Source organism: Branchiostoma floridae, chromosome 13 (assembly GCF_000003815.2).
Source record: "Branchiostoma floridae strain S238N-H82 chromosome 13, Bfl_VNyyK, whole genome shotgun sequence".
In the NCBI taxonomy this organism is placed as follows: Eukaryota; Metazoa; Chordata; class Leptocardii; order Amphioxiformes; family Branchiostomatidae; genus Branchiostoma; species Branchiostoma floridae.
The window spans coordinates 12944748-12961510 of NC_049991.1; the positions used below are offsets into that span (position 1 = coordinate 12944748).

Sequence of the window (16763 nt, forward strand, 5' to 3'; positions counted from 1 at the left end):
TATTTCTAAATGCAACGATCAGACAGCAACATACTGAAGGTAGTATCTCGCTGCACTTGGGGCACTGGTGCAGTACTTAGAAGACAACAAAATATACAAAACGTAAGAAAATTCGTTCTTTATCTCTGAAATTGGATGAGTAATCTTTCGAACCCCGCAGTGTCGCAGCGGTGCCCCAAGTGCAGTGAGATACCACCTTGCATCTATCAACACAAACATAGATTTTCAATGATGCATGCTCGGTGGTTGTCAAAGTCCATCAAACAATAATGCTTTTGTTGAGAACTACTTCATTTGAAGTTTGTAAAAAACACAGCGCGTTACTCAACATACCTTTGTTGCTTTATTTGGATAAACGAAACATTAATTCTCCACTTCTGTGTAAAAGAACTAGGACGATCATTTCCAGTTAACAGCCAAAAGTGAAAAGTCCCTTTGTTTCCAATACGATTTATTGTCAAATATACATTGAGTTTACTTCCAGAAGGATATATCTTTCTTTATATGATTGATTTCATTTTTGTTGTATGTGACCGAAATTACCAATGGAAACCAAAGAGAGTTCTTCACTTTCTGCTGGGACACAATGTAAGCACCAGGACGAGAAAGGTTTGCTGCTTGACAGCTCACTAGGTCAATGGAGAGACGGGTACAAAAATATCGCCAGACTTTTCTTACGTTTGTTTCACGTCTACTTCACGACTGTTGGCAACATTGTGAGGGTTAAACGGGCCATCCTCCGCTTGTATGTGGTTTCCATCTCACGGGGTTACACTTTTCCGCTAGGAGGCGCAGTTGGTTCAACAATTCTTCGTTATCGTTGGTTTAAAATTGTCTGTCACCAGAGAATGGGGCTTGCTGTCCAGAAAAGAATACCGCTATTGGTGACATTGCCAATGAATAATTTTTTAAAATAAATTTACTCACTAAATCCACATTGGGAGATAGTATGTTAAAGAATTACTGAGTACCAGAGTGTACGCAATTTGAAGGATGGCCCGCTTGCTCATGGTCAAGGTTAGTTTCATTACTGCACAAGATGCTTACGTTTCTTATACCATAAGACAATCTGTCTTCACCAGACACGTATCCTCTGAGGAGGAATTGTCACTAGAAATAGTAGGACGACATATCTAGGTTGCCTGTTGTAGTTACAGGTTCTTACTACTACTCGACCGCACCGTAGAAACCACTGGAAAGAAATGAAAAGGCCAGGCAACACTCCGGTAGCAGCTTTCTGTCGGCTACTGTACAATAAGGTAGGATATCAACAGGTCGGGATACTATATTCATTCAACTTGACTCTGATATGTAGCTTGCAGATGGACATTTCACGGAAAATTCATCCACAATACAGAAATACGGTCCTCTATTTTCCTATTCTGTACATTAATATTTACAGGGACGTTATAAAAGGCCCGTTGGTGATGGTATAGCAGTGCTTCATATGCTGAATCCTAGTTCCACTGTCCCCCAGTAGACGTTCTCATAGTATTTAGTTCTTATTGTTGGTGGCCTTGGTACAATGATTCCATGCCTACAAACCTGAGTAAAATAATATAAAGAGTTTCGGTGTAGATTCATCAAAAGTCTACGACGCAAAATCGTGGTACAAATGGAAACGATTTTTCTTCGTAGTCTCGTGTGGCTCACATCAAAAGCAGGTTTGAAAGTTCCTGAAGGACAGTTGTATTCAAGTTTGCAACGGGTAAGTTTTCACACCTCGAAGGCATGACATTTCGCAGTCTTACCACCGACTTAAGAGTCTCCTGAGTTTTCATGTCGGGAATACGGTGCCAAGCCTTGCAGAAAGTTCGTGTTCTTGATGGCAAAAGCAACTGAACAGACTATAATCTGAAGGAACCGAAGGCGATGGTAGACATTGATACGATGGTGATATCGGCCGTAAAAAAGGCGATCTTTCCAGCCAAGGATTTCTTTGAAAACAATAACCAGTACTGATGATTTCATCTGTAACGTGCTTGTCCCTTCCACCATGTATTTGTGTGGTTAGGCTTGCAGCTGGCTGGTGTGTTGATCGCCAGCTCGTGTGGTGGGGCTCCGGTCATACTGCCGACTCCCGTCTCCCCGGCAGTCTTTGCAGAACGATGCCGTTTGGCTCAAGTTCTTTAAATGGGAATTCAACGGCACTTCTCGGTCGGGGTGGGTTGTCCTGTCGCAGATAGTTCGCCTGGTGGTTGGCATTGACGTGTTTCAGGAATGGACTCACTCCTACGACGGTATGCACATTTCTCGTTCGAGGCTTGGGGTTCATGGGGAAGGTGTTGAGGTGCAACTCGTGGAAACTCCTCCGCCGAGGGCTGGGCTGCCTCAGGAAGGGGTTGTGGAGGGGTTGTTGGGGCCGCATCACGGGCGACTGGTGCGCGCTTCTGGACATCCGAGGTCTGTCGGGCTTCAAAAATGGGTTCGGCAGGTTTTGTCTTTTGTTTGACACTGCGCTGACAAGGTGATTGACAAATGCTTTCTCTATAGCATCCTTTCCTTTGGCATTTTCGCTCTCGTTCTCGTTATCTTCGGCATACAACTCTGACATGTAAGGTTTGCTATGCTTGACTGAACTGTAAGCAAACGCCCTGGTCGCCATTATAACGTCCGCTTCCACTTCAGATCTTTTCCTCTTTTTCCTCTTCCGCCCAACCTCCTCTCCCTTCAAACAGCCGTGGGTGCCCTGTGGGAGAAATAACAGGAATATTGTAATAATGACGTTCCCACTGGAGAAGAGGAGCAACCCACTTGATCTTTAAATGGCGGAATATTAGATATCTCTGAGGACTACGTACCCTGCTAACGATTGCCAATAGTTCTTTCTTGTCGAATTCACACCGCCTCAGTGGCTCCCGTAAGCACCTGTAGAAGAAGTGCTCTAGAAACAGGATGACGATGCTGAGGACTATGGCGGCCAGGAGGAGGTAGAACACTCCAGCGGTGTTCTCTATGCCGAGCGGGTGGGTGTCCAGATCAGACGACGCCTGGTTGCACGATCCTGTCAGCCACAGTTCGTGCAGCTCTTCCAGTTTACCTGCATGGACGAGCAATGGGGTATGCTGCCAGTTAGCGAGCGCCTGGAGGAAATCACATAGTTTACAGCACATATTATGCAGACAATGCGGCACCTTGCGAGAAGTAGAGATGGGAATAGATGTAGATAACGTATATTGAAGACTACAGTTAACTCTATTACCGGAGACTCTAATGTTTACCGAGTAGGTCGTTGTATATATGGGGTGAAATATCTATTCCTTTCTGTAATGTTTTTGAGACAAGGAATTCTCGCAAGATGAACCCGCAAGGGCTGAAGACGGTTTGAAGTCTGCAACACACAAGCGCTGAACAAGACAGGCTCCATGATTTGTCGATGCGTGTCAACTCGATACATTGCGACATATTACTTCATGTGAACAACAGTGCAGGTCAAACATAAAGTCACAAGGATCGGTATTGTGAGGTCCTTGGTCTGCGGGTAAACAGTCGTTACAGTGGAATAGAAGTCATGAAGTTAACATCAATTCCAACCTCATCGTTACCAGGATCACCCCACGTGCTTTAGGACTCTGGGCCCAGCTCATTTTGGCCTCACAACTGCGTGCTGCCGGGTATCCCATCAACATTATTCGGACACCGCCACTTTATCTATGCACAAGAGGTAGTGTATTCATAGTGCCGTGGGCGTCTACTGATATTTCCCGGCCTTCAGCGCTACAGATTAAATCTACTTAATTGTGGTTTCTTGTTGCCGATCGTGTTTATCTGGCCATCTAAAAATGTATCCAGAACCAAAATGAGTCAAGTTGTCTTTGCTGAAACTTTTATGGTTAGAGATGATCTAGAAAAGTGATGTGGCCCGAGAAATGAACAGGATGTGAAGCAGTGCGCAACCCTGGTAACGGGGCTGGCACAGACCATGAGTAAGCATCACACAGTGGACAGGGTTGTCGAAAAAATACACTTTGCTCTCTTTCTAGACCGGGGAGTGCAAAAAAATACCGACACGTTTTGCTCCATGAAAAAAAAAAGTGAAAAAATGTTGGGAAAAATGACTTGAAGGGGGACAGCACGAGACGGACATCCGCATAAAAGTAGAAAACACAAGCCGTACTCGCTAGGTACCACGGGGGTTTTGGAAGTGGTGAGGTGTCACAAACCCCAGAAAGCCACTTTGTATGAAGATCTTCTATAAAATCTGTGGGTAAAAACAATAAAATCCGTAAGATAGTCTCCAAAACCTTTCCTTGGAGTACACATCTTACGTAAAAATTCACTCAAGGTAACAATACAAGTGTCGCTCCAAGGATTAAATTCGAAAATGCCGTTGAGATTACTGACACAGCATTCGGGACGATAGCAGAAAAATAACACATAGCGTATCACACACAAAACGTTCTCTGTAAAGAAGAAATTTGGTTTGAAGAGAAAATCGAATATAATATATATTTCTGTGTTCGTTAATATGACTGTTGTAGTGCAAAATCCATTCCATAGAATTGTGCCATTCACTAGAATCATACTGTTGCGAACGTTGTCTTTCTATAATATTCACTGAATGAATTTGTAAAACCTTAAAAGCGCACGAATAAGAAAAAAGACACAATAATACATTAAAATATCATTCAAATCACCCGAATAGAAACAGGCCTCTCTTAGGGCGAACGATGAAACTGCAAGACGTGAAATATCTTAATATACGAGTTATGCTTTTTCTTGCCTTGGAATTGTGTCGCAAACTAATAACGGTACATTTCAAAATATGAAGCCATTTCGAACGACGTGTATCTTGTTGCACACGGAATGAAAACGACAATTTGCAAGGGACTCGGTGTGTTCAACTGCAGCGCCTGACACGGTATCAACATAAATACCGTGTCCTATGAGTTAGTATGCTTATTTCCTTATGTCACGGCATAAGGTAACTTTACACAAGACTAACCAATTAGTAGATTCTCGACAGATCATTTTGCACGGCTCACTTCACCCTGCTGAGAGGGTGCTTTCTCGCGTCTTCATCTTCTACTTAATGGTTGCAGCATAATTTAGGGCACAATGAAGCGGTATATAAAGTGAACGCCTTATTTGCTATGTGGGTCAAAGACCGTGGTGTATTTGCCTTCACTGAAATCGAAACAGACTCTTCAGATATTGATATTCCGTGGATATGCTCTGATAACATCATTCAATCCATTCTGCATGTGTCAAGGTTTGGAGGCGAGTTTCCCTGCTTGTGAATTTATACTTTCATGCAGAAAATAAAGACACATCTTTTTGTAAAAGAAGATGGAATGCAACAGTATGTAGCAAATCAGTTCTCAGAGGTGTAACAGTTATATAGTGAACCGATGACTTGGTATCAGAAAAAATCTTTCGTATTGTGAGGTATCCCGTTTCTATGTAAAGGTAATATGAAAATGTTTCTTCATACAATCATCAAGAGGATATCTGCTGAGACGTGGCAATCTTCGAAAGAAGATAGAGTCTCTCTGACCGAGTTAGCACACAGTGTTATTTCTCCGTCTTTAAAGTGTTGATTATGAACAGTCGTGTTTGCTGAAAATTCTCACTGAAAAAGATAACCGTGATACGCCATATCAACTGTGAAAAGCACACCGTACCCAAGAAGCCTGCAGCTGAGTGGGTGACGCGTATGCGGCAGCAGGAAAATGACTCGAAATGAAATGGCCTCTTATTGATTATTCATCTGATGATGAAAATGGGGCGAGAAAATTGTACCTATGATGCTTCTCAGCGCTATTGACAAGCCAGTCCGTTTAGTACCTGAAAATCTAGTTCGATGGAGACTCGCAACAACTACTGGCCTTTATTGGGAATGACAAAACTGCCTTATGTTGAAAACACTAACTTCAATATTTGCAACATCATCACATATGTCTATTGGTAATGGATTTCATATGTACCCGTAACAGACCTTACCATTCGCAAAATACGAAAGGAGAGCGAGGTCGATATCGTCGACCCACTCCGAGTTCTTGGGAAAGCCTATACCGTAGCCGGTGGTGGCGAACACATTGCCGTGCGCGATGGTTCGGAGTTGACAGCCTTCGTCCTTCCCCGCTTCGTAGTTCAGCACGGCGGCATCGTAGATGAAGGCGTCCAGGGTGCTGCTTGTACATATGGACATAGATAAAGGGCATGACCACACTGAACAAGAATATCATTCATTACATCTTTGATTTTTGTCTAAAGCCCCGGTAATGCTTTGGTCACATTTGGAGGGCCCTGCCGGGCAGTTTGTGCACTTTCGGGTGTGACCCATACGTGGTATATGCGGCTACCGGGCTATTTTGGGGCCCGGTCGGGCCACGGATTTTTATAAATTAATTCAGGGCCCGGCGACAAATAGATGTTGTGACCGCTAGAACACTAACAGTTACCCCCGCGTTATGCAGCAGTCCACCGGGACAAATTTGCGTCTCCGGAGCCTAGCCGAGGCTACACCTCCGACGTGGGAATTGTAACTGAAGCATCTCACAGAGCCGCCCCTCCCCCACACCAGCCAACTAAGGTTTTCGGCAATGACTACTATCTTTTAACGCCAACCATGTCCTAGTTATGACACTACCACTTCCTAACCAGTACCAGTAAATGACTTAGGCTTACGTCGCATTTCCAAACCTGGGCCTGTCGGGTAGCGTTCGGGAAAGAAAAGTATGATATACAAGATAAGAAACTACACAAGGGCATTACCTGATTGTATATATTTTTACGAATACATTTCTTTTTCTCGTTTCCACAAACAGCCCGGCCAGGCCCCTGTTTGGAAATGTGACGCTAGCTTCACTCCTGACCGAGCCCTGAGTGCTTCTAACCTACTCTCAACCATCCCGACCTCTAGCCGTAAGCTGACGAGTCCCTCCCGGCTGATTATCAACAGATTGTTACCCCTCTCACGAGCAAATTGACATAATCAGGAATATTAAAAAAAGAGGTAACTTTTGTTTTCATCAAAGTGATTCTATGTTCTTCTATGGTTCTTCTTTTTTTAGGTCGCGTGTTGGTTTGCTGACTTCGCTCACAAGTAGTATGTGACTTCCATAAACCAGCGGAACATCGCTTCACATTACCATTACTTTCCGCTTGCTCTAAAGAATTTGCTACTCTCTGTTCGATAGATAAATTCAACTACATTCTGGGAGGCGATAACCCTCAATGTGTACAAGAAGGCAAATATATCCACGAATGTTTATACCGTAGAACTAATAGTGTTAATGACATGCTAGACCCTATATGTTGATTTATTCATACCTATAGATATCCATATATGTGTGTTTAGTTGTACTGTAAGTAGTTGTTATACATGTAGACCTTACGAAAGTCGCTGTACTGTTGTCGTGTCAATAAAGATTGTATTTACCTGCATCATATGTGTATTTTGTTTACTTTACGTGTTTTATTTATCATTCTACTCCATTTTTATACAGGATGGAGGAAGCACCAAAATACCCGATGGTTCATGATAATAATTGTACATCACTAAACATAGATAATGTGCAGCACTCACCCTCCCTTTAGGGCTGTTATTGCGGCATTGACGCTCGGTTGGTTGTACCTATTCATGTACTCGTGCATTCTCCTGAAATTCTTGGCAATAAAAGCTTCGGTACTGCCGTTGGGTTTCGTTCCGAACCTGAATGAGTGGGCGTACGGATTGCTGAACTGTAAAGAGAGAAAAAATCATCAAATTAATACTTACGCCTGCAGAAATAGGATAGCAAAGAAGTAATAAAATGCAAATAGCTATCACACTCATTACGACAGTATTGCAATTGTATTATCCGCAAAATTTAGTAGCAGATTTTAATTTAATGAAGTGTCATCATGGGGTTCATCAGATTATGGCTACTGTCTTGGAAGAAACTATCAACTTAATTGTATGAGGAAATTTCCCCTGTACTGATGATTGGTCCTCCATTGTGCTACCCCTTGGTTCTCATCGACTTAAAACTCACCCACAAAAAATCGAAACAGCAAATTGAGAAGTTTTAGTCGCAGGAAGATATATATATATATGTCTTAACTTCTTCTAGATTTCAACTCACCTCATACAGAGATGAACCTAATATGATACTGATGGCATTACTTTCTGAGTCATCCTTATAGATGACTGTGAGAAACTATATGGACATCACGTCCAACATTGCGAGGTGTAAACGCAAGTAGGCGGAGAAGATTTATCTCCGTTCTGATACATCCCGGCGGCCATGGACGAGCTGTGACGTCAATGGCGGGATGAAGTGTTCGCAGGTTAATCCTGACCCCGACACTGTTATTATTTTGATGTTCAGTCTGATTTCCGTTAATGTCCCGGCGTTACCCCAAGGCACGCTCGATTTTCTATTTGTCATTCTAGGCAGATGAACTCTCATAAACAGAGTTGGTGGGTATAATTTGATTGGATAAGATTACGACGTCTTCAGTGCTTTATATCGAATTTTTGCTAAAGAATTAAGACCTTTATTGCATTATTTTGCCACACCGGGCTAAGTACAGGTCACAACAAGACATGTTGAAGAAAAACATTTAACAGATACAGGATAAAACTAACGTTGGATAAAAGAACAGATATGCTTTATGTTTTTTTCCGGTTTCAATATGTACTTTGTGGCAGCTGATCTTAAGTCTTGTAACTTCATTCATGTCCCTCATATTTTCATTACTTAGATATTTTATTAAAGATCTGCGTAGGCAAGTGCATTTTCGATTGTCAGTGATAGTGAGTACATTACTATGGTATGATTTAGTTTGTCGTTTGCCAATACCCTCAGATTACACAAAACATGCATGACTACACTGTCACACTTGGCTATGTTGGACTCTAGAGGGAGACAAAGGAAAAGACAATTTGCAATGGCGTACAACAGCGGTTCTATCCAGTTGGCAGACTTGCCGATGTTCTGATTATTGCTACATGTGGCAATGGTGAGAGTGCAGTGAGTGCTTCCATGACGTACATCACGTAAAGGCCCCCTCTCACTTGACGTGCGGCACGCTTGCGGCATTGCTGCGTTCGGAAGATGCTCAACGAATTTCAGAGATAAAGAACGAATTTTCTTACTTGTTGTGTATTTTGTGGTCTTCTATGTCACACTTTTACGTATTGCGCAATATCTGAATTATAACAAATCGGAGAAAATAACAAAACAGTACCGCAGGAACGAACTTAGCAATGCCGCAAGCGTGCCGCACGTCAAGTGGAGAGGGGGCCTTAACCTGTGAAATGACGTACCTTTTCGTCTGTCAGCCCGGTAATGGCCTCCGTGTACTCCTCCTGGATCATGAAAGCTGCCAGGTTGGCTGTGTAGGTCGCCAGGAAGATGACGGCGAAGAACGCCCAGAAGGTGATCATGTACTTGCTGGTCGCACCGCGAGGATTCTCAACTGGCACGGAGTTGTTGAAGATGAGGGCCCAGAGGAGCCAGAAAGCTTTTCCCACTGTGAATCTGCCAGCTACAGAAAGTACAATATACAAACTATTCCGTTACATCAAGTCAAAAATATACGTCATACAAAATCAATTTGCAAATACAAGTGAGAGATGATGGAGGTTGTGTATATGTGTATGTGAAACTCGGGAATACCCAAATGGAATGTTTTGATATTTGGTATGTAGGTAGGTCTTGATGAAACCTTGGGAATTCTTAGGGGAATTTGGGGCCCCAACCGGCTTGTTATGGTATTGTAGAGGATCATCGGGTTTTTGTAAGATGGTAAGGTCGCCAAACTGATGCGGTAGACAGCTCTTGTTCTCCGAAAAATGTCCTATCGAGTTTTGTTATTTAGCGGGTGATGTTGGAACTGCCTGGGAGGTTTTTGCAATTTTTTTCAAGAGGACAACTGACGAAAGGAAGGATGAATTCCCATCATTGTCATCATCATCATTATCGGTCGGCTTCTGTGCAGTCGATCACAAGTCTTGTCCACGTCTGTCTGTCCGCAGTCAGTGCAGCATGCATGCATGTAAGTTGGGCATGCAGGCAAGTCTAAATATTTCATTGAGGTATAGGGTCACCAAACTTCATTTATGTAATTCACATACCTTCACTTGCTCTTGGTGGAGCGTCATCTTGGAAATATAAGAATCACATTGTCTTAGTCATATTCATGTACGTACATGTATTATTTGGTTGCAATCGTCCTTCGTGCAAACATCCAGAATCTTCAAAATCCGAAATCCAAATGACGTTAAGATTATTCCGGTTGCATTTTATGCCGAGGTCCATGTTTGACAAACAAACAAACAAACAACAAACAGACAAACAGTGCTTACCTGACGGGTGAAGGTTGCCCGCGTATCCCTCCGGACTGAAGAACTCGAAGGCCATAACGGTAAAAGCTACGCACGACAGGCACACCGCAAACATCGCCATCCATGCGAAAACATCGAAAGGTTCTGCAAAGAAACGTAAAGTTCATAGCCACAGATGATAACGTATGATTTCTCGTTCTAGCATACAGTGCACGTAACAATAAATTCGACATGATTTGAATACGATGGACAACTTTCGTACTTTCTTGGAAATTTCTAGGTCTGGTGTTAACCTTTTGTTTCAGATAGAATCAAGCAAATCTAGTTTTCTATCATAGTCTTAAATTGTACCAATAAGATTCCATTTAACATAAGGTAACTCCCCAATGTAAAATTTGTAAGTACAAAAGCTATATGATATAGTTGTGCCAACTTGTGCGTATCTTATATCGTTTCCTTATTTTCTTATGTTATTGATGTTGATTTGCTTCTCTTCTTCCGTTTATCTTATTTTCGATATTTTCGCATATAATGTATATGTATATATCTTATAATTATTAATAATTGACATAATCAAAATGTTATCAACTGCAAGTAAAGTTTTTGGTTTCTCAAGCATTTTGCTCTTACCGTTTGTACTTTCATGGTTGTTTGTATCAATTTTTGGCAAATAAGCAATAAACAAACAATAAACAAATAACCACACGAACCTAGAAATGCTGTGGCTGGCACGACCCCCTTCCGTCTCCTGGTCATGACGGATATCCCCGTCTCCACAAACGGCATGGAAAAGTCGACAACCGTCGCTCTCTCTTTGGTAATTGTAATGGACCCTAGGGCCATTTGGGCGTGACCCTTCACGAGCTCGCCTATGCAGCCCGTCCATTTTCCCTTCTCGTATTTGCCGTGTTTGTTGTCCGGCACCAGGTACAGGTCGTAGGAGAACATGACGTCTCTGGCCAGCTCCTTCAGCAGGTCGATGCAGAATCCCGTACAGCACATCTTGATCCCTCCCCTGGCGGTACGGTTTCTGTCAACATGAATGTGTAATGTCGTGTAGATTCGGAAGACATTAAAGCCGGGTTCACACACTTGCGTGTATATTCAAGTCCGTTCTAGGTCCGTATGGAATTTTTAGCCTCTACCAGGCTTCACAGGTTGCTGGAAAATTGCTAGATATTGAAAAAAATCTAGACACATAGCATTCCAGAGGAGCTATCACCTGTTCGATGGCATGTTATCTGGCTATATCTGTCCAATTTGTATCATTTTTCCTGCGACCTGTGGAGACCGGTGAGACGGCTTCCATATATGAATATATACGCACGTGTGAGCCCAATTCAACTTGCTTAGCACGAAAGTTTAGCTGAGTTGGTAAACCACATTATAGACAAGGTTAAACCATTCTCAAACCAACCTTCTCTTAACTGGGGACGGGGAGGGGGCGAAATCGACTTTTAGCAAACTTCGACCCGCTGCCAATGCCACACAAGTCACGTCTCCATTCGAAATTGTAGGGAGTCCGATTCTTTTTTGTTAAAGAACAGTTTAACCTTTTCTCGTAATCAACTCGCCTATTTCATATTGAAACCCCCATATTTTAATGGAATTACAAAGATGAACGGATATTCAGCTTCAATCAGGGTTTTGCTAAGAGCAGAATTACTAACGTCTGCTAACAGAGACTATGTGTAATGTATGATGGTCGCTCTGGCTATTTCCTGATAAAGAACAATGGCTACAACCTTTCCGTTGGAGCATCCACACAGAAAGATTCAATTTCGCCCGTCGCTTCTGATAACCTTGGGATTTAAAACGCGTCGCAGTGCATGCATAGTAGGTAGTGTTGCCTTGTTACGAAACAGACTTTTGCCTTTTGATCGAATTGCTCTATAAGGTATTCGTTTGATTCAATTGGCACGCCTCACTGCCAGGCTTTTAGTGCAATCGAAAGTACTCGGTGACCGTTTACCTTTTTAGCATCTGTTTTCACAGTTAACGTGATGTAATGTACAACTGACTTTAAACTTAATAATGATTCTTCGATGAAGGTTAGACATCCATGTAATAAGATACGGCAAAAAGCAGAATCCCCAAATTGAGTAACTGCTATTTGGAGCATAATAGTGATTTTATTTACATTTTCTTGCATTCCACAGTGTTATGACACTCTCCTGTGATGTCCGGCTCGGTGGCCGTAATGAAGGGGTGCTCCAGGACGGCAACAATACGGATGTGTTTGTCCTTAGAGATTCCGTTAGGAGGAGATGCCTTATTCCCCGGCCATGTCACCCCTTCCATGTACAGGCTGTCTTTATTCCAGCTTCCCACCTGAAACAACGTAATAACTAGTAAGAATTTCATCATTGCAAATTTCACACTTTAACAGACAGAACTGCCAGCCGCAGAATATTTCATTAGAGAACGCTCCAACCAGAATAACGCGTTGTCATTCCAAGCATGAATAGGATACTTGTCCACATTACTCACCGCTGCTATATTCTACATTGCTATACTTTGTAACGTTCATCGCCAAGTTTTGGCATTAATATCGGCAGGCTATTTATGTAGGATTTTAGCCTCTGCCCCGTATTGAGTATGGTGTCTGGCTGATGTGATTGCATACACAATGTACATGCGTCTTATTTCGCCCAGTGTCTAACTACACATAGACGATCAATGTTGGCATCATTGAACCACAAGTACCGGTCAATAACCCCTGGCTTAGGCCTGGGTCACATTTCCAAGCAAGGGCCCGGCCGGGATGTTTTAAAAAACGAGAAATCAAATTTTATACCAAGAAAAATACACAAATTATGCCCTTGAATCTTATTTTGACATTTTTTGTATTTTTCTGTCTTTCATATAATGTTTTTCTCTCCCGATAGCTGCCCGGCCGGGCCCCTTTTTTTAAATGTGACCTAAGCCTTACGTGCTAACTAGCCAACTAGCCGGTAAGCCAACAGTCCGAAGATCAATCTTGATATCCATACATCGGAGGCATCGCTACCGAGCGAGCGCTACGCAGATAACAGTACCGGCGTGAATTTGTATGTAGGCTCACACATTCACCACCTTGCAACATTAAAGATGGAAGAGTGATAGTATGAAGACGCATGGAAAGACTAATGTGCTTATTTGAGCTCGGGAACAAACTTGGTGACGGGTTACGCAAGTTCAAGACATGTACACAAACATAGCTCGCAGGTAGTCGGGGCTTATTGACATACATCAAAAAATTTGACACGCCTAAGCCCTGTTAAAGCGATTATCACCATGTTGTATCATAACTTCCATCTCCTCTTGGGAGGAACAAAGGAAAACAAAAACATTCCCATGTAATTTCAACACGGTAACGTGCTGAGTCTATTCCTCACCATCGCTAATTCGTCATCAGCACACATTATCTATGTTTAAGCCATGTTCATTAACATCCTTGCCTTGACTCAATCTATACATATCGCAAACGATGCCATTCTTGGTAATGGCACATCGTCATAACAAAGGCGTCAGTCGTTAACAGGGGATGGAAAAACGATGGATCCAGTGATTGCCCTGACGTGACGCTTGAATCACCCCGAGGAAACAAACTGTGTATTATGGAAAAAGTATCAGCAATACTAGCTATTTCAAACCTTTTCTAAGTTTGTTTGTTTGAACTTTATTTATTCACGAGAAGCTCAAATCGGACTGCAGACCGCTTTTCATTGGGGTAATGAGGGAGGTAAGGGTCAGATAAAATATAGCAGAGAGCTTATATTGAGAACTAATAAATCTATCAATCTATCAACATGATATATATATCATTACATGCAAAACATATAATAGAGCAAAATTTCAGCTTTCATAGTACGTGTCCGTTCGTTTTGGTTACTTCTTTTACTTCAAGAGTCTCTTAAAGCAGGTCCAGTATACATATCATTTCGACTGTGATTCACAGTTTTGCGCGCCAGTGCTCCACAGCCTTACACTTGCTTGGCAGATAAATCGTGGAGTAATAAATTGGATACACCTCTGGCGAAGGCAATCATGTAAATGGCAGTATCTTTATCACAAAATTGGATGCGAGCAGAAAAATGTCAAGAGGTAGTTGCCAACAATGATCACCGACCAAAATACCAATAGATTTACTGCCATTCCGCCAAGACATCTGATACTGTAACGGAAAAGCCAAGGCATAAATTTCATGTCCAGGAAACTGATATTTGTGCTGTCTATCTTCTACTCTCATCATCAGAAGGCGGTGCTCCGGGACTCAGTACAATTACAGATATATGTACACGACTCCGCCATTCCTGCTAATTCACAACACAACACGGGAATTAGCAAGGAGCCGTAGTCAATCACTTTAATGGGCATTCATTATACATACGAGAATGAATAACCTGGTATAACCTTCAAAACTATGCTAATGGAGAACTACATTGTACCCGTATACGTGCGCGTATATAAATTTATTTTAGATACCATCGTATGGTCCAACGGCATCGGAAATAACCTTGCAGTGGTGCTAATGCTTACAACTGACAGTTTCTGTAATGGTATCCTTTCATGGCCTCTGTTTAAGGTGCAGATCAAACCAGACCCATTCAAGTCAACTTATACTCTTTGTCAGATTTTGTATTCATAGAGCCAGCTAATCAACTGCAACAGTAGCAGGGATTAGTCAACACGTTCAGCGCGTCAAAAGAGTTACGGTTTTAAGACGGCTTATGAAAAAAAAAACACTGCAATATGCAGATGTATTGTGATTCATTTAAAAATATAGCAAGCGGCAGCGCTGGTAATAGGCCCGGGGATGGAGTTTCGGAGTGTTGAATGTTTTAACAAAACGACTACTAGAAGACAGACTGCCTCTAATCTTGCCTGGAGATTTGCACAAAATGAACCATGTTCGCTCGAACGTGCTCGAGCCGGCGTTGTGACTGTTCGCCAGGCAATTGGTATTCCGTGCAGGCAGCCTCATAGCATGCATGGGTAGACAGCATTACAAAGAAAGTTGGCCAGCACCTGTGGTACCTGTTTGTGGTACTTTTAAATCAAGTTTCTACGCAGACTAGCGTAATTGCAATGCTGTGAGGAAGTACACTTCAAATGGCCATTACACCACGAGCTAAGAAAGAGGACCTCATCGCAGTATCACCGTCTAAAAATATATACAGTTGGCACGGGGGCGACTATATAAGTCAAGGTCAAATAGTATGCACGCCAAGAGTAATCTTTGAGTACCATCTGGATATTGACCCCAAATTGGTTATCCTATATTCAAAACACACAGGGGAAAAGGCACAGAGGGCAGCTCCTGGGACTGGCGTCTATTGAAATATCGCAACAAGGCTACAAAGTTAGTCCATAAACATATCTTCGCTCAAAGTATGTACTGATCAGTGCAGTTTTGCATGTATTTTTCTTATATCTACCTTCATCGAAAGTTGTTTTTACGCTTTTCTTCATCTTGTTCCGTTCCAAACAAACAAGGGCAATGAACTGGACCAGACGGATTATCTGTTACTAGTAAAGTAGTGGGCACCATGTGGTGTTCGATAACATTACGTAGCAAGTGGCAGCACAGAGCTGGAGGAGCCGGTAACCATATATATGTATATAAATGTGTTTGTGTAAGAATGGATACAATAGTAGCCTGCATCACTAGAGCCCAAGTAGCACCAGAAGCTAGAGCAGCACGTATTATATACTAACATGTGTCTACTGATAATTCTATGTAACAGACTTTAAAGGAAAAGTGATATTTACCCGTTCCCATAACTTCCTACCGTCCACGTTCATGATGTCGAAAGTGCTAATCGTCGTGGTGCCGTCCTCGTTGAACTTTATATCCAAATCTTCTATTGTTGTGCTGGTAAGGTATCTGAAATTACACATAAATATAAATGTAAATAAACGTATGATAAACATAAATATGTATCTGAATAAAATTACAATAAACACAACAGCTAGTTTGGAGATTACTGTCAGAAACTTGATGATGCGCATCATCAAGTTTCTGACAGTAATCTCCAAACTAGCTTAAGTTTGACTAATGCTCGCTCGACATTACCAGCGCGTTAAAAATGATCTGTTCTTAGATTCACTTCTTCATGATCAAGTGCCGTTCCAAACCACATGCGTCAACAGGGTTACGGCATTCAGATTATAAAACTCTCCTGAATGTGTGATTACTGGACGGGTTATCGGTCTTGCACCTGATAGATATTGAGTCAAGAGGGGATGTCAAAAGGAGGACATAACTCTGCCTCAAAATTCCGATATGCCACCAGCTGTATCTGTCGTTACGGAATGACCAGATCCATCATACTGACCCACTTGTCAGGAATTCATATCCTTAGGATCAAGAAAGGAGATGACCGATAAATTGTCCTGTCAGGTAAGATGGAGATATTTTCTTGGATTGGCCACCCACACTGAGAAATTTAAGTAGGCTCCATGGTAAAACCCACGGGAATTTCATTCTTCTCATGACAACTGT

The 16763-nt window shown here is 42.2% G+C and overlaps 1 protein-coding gene across 3 annotated transcripts in view; it reads right to left on the reverse strand.

Annotated features, from left to right (window-relative positions):
• Positions 1–913: 913 nt before the first annotated feature.
• LOC118429477 (glutamate receptor ionotropic, NMDA 2B-like) overlaps positions 914–16763 on the reverse strand; it is a 72835-nt gene continuing 56985 nt past the window's right edge. For 2 of the 3 annotated variants that reach the window (XM_035839970.1, XM_035839969.1), the window contains exons 4-13: positions 16031–16145; positions 12417–12607; positions 10987–11306; positions 10298–10420; positions 10067–10093; positions 9257–9477; positions 7532–7686; positions 5944–6131; positions 2802–3040; positions 914–2689 (exon numbers count right to left, since the gene is read on the reverse strand). In XM_035839970.1, coding sequence (XP_035695863.1) covers positions 2066–2689; positions 2802–3040; positions 5944–6131; positions 7532–7686; positions 9257–9477; positions 10067–10093; positions 10298–10420; positions 10987–11306; positions 12417–12607; positions 16031–16145 — 2203 coding nt within the window. In that variant the 3' untranslated portion in view covers positions 914–2065. The remainder of the gene's footprint in view (positions 2690–2801; positions 3041–5943; positions 6132–7531; positions 7687–9256; positions 9478–10066; positions 10094–10297; positions 10421–10986; positions 11307–12416; positions 12608–16030; positions 16146–16763) is intronic. The other variant, XM_035839971.1, reaches the window with a different exon arrangement.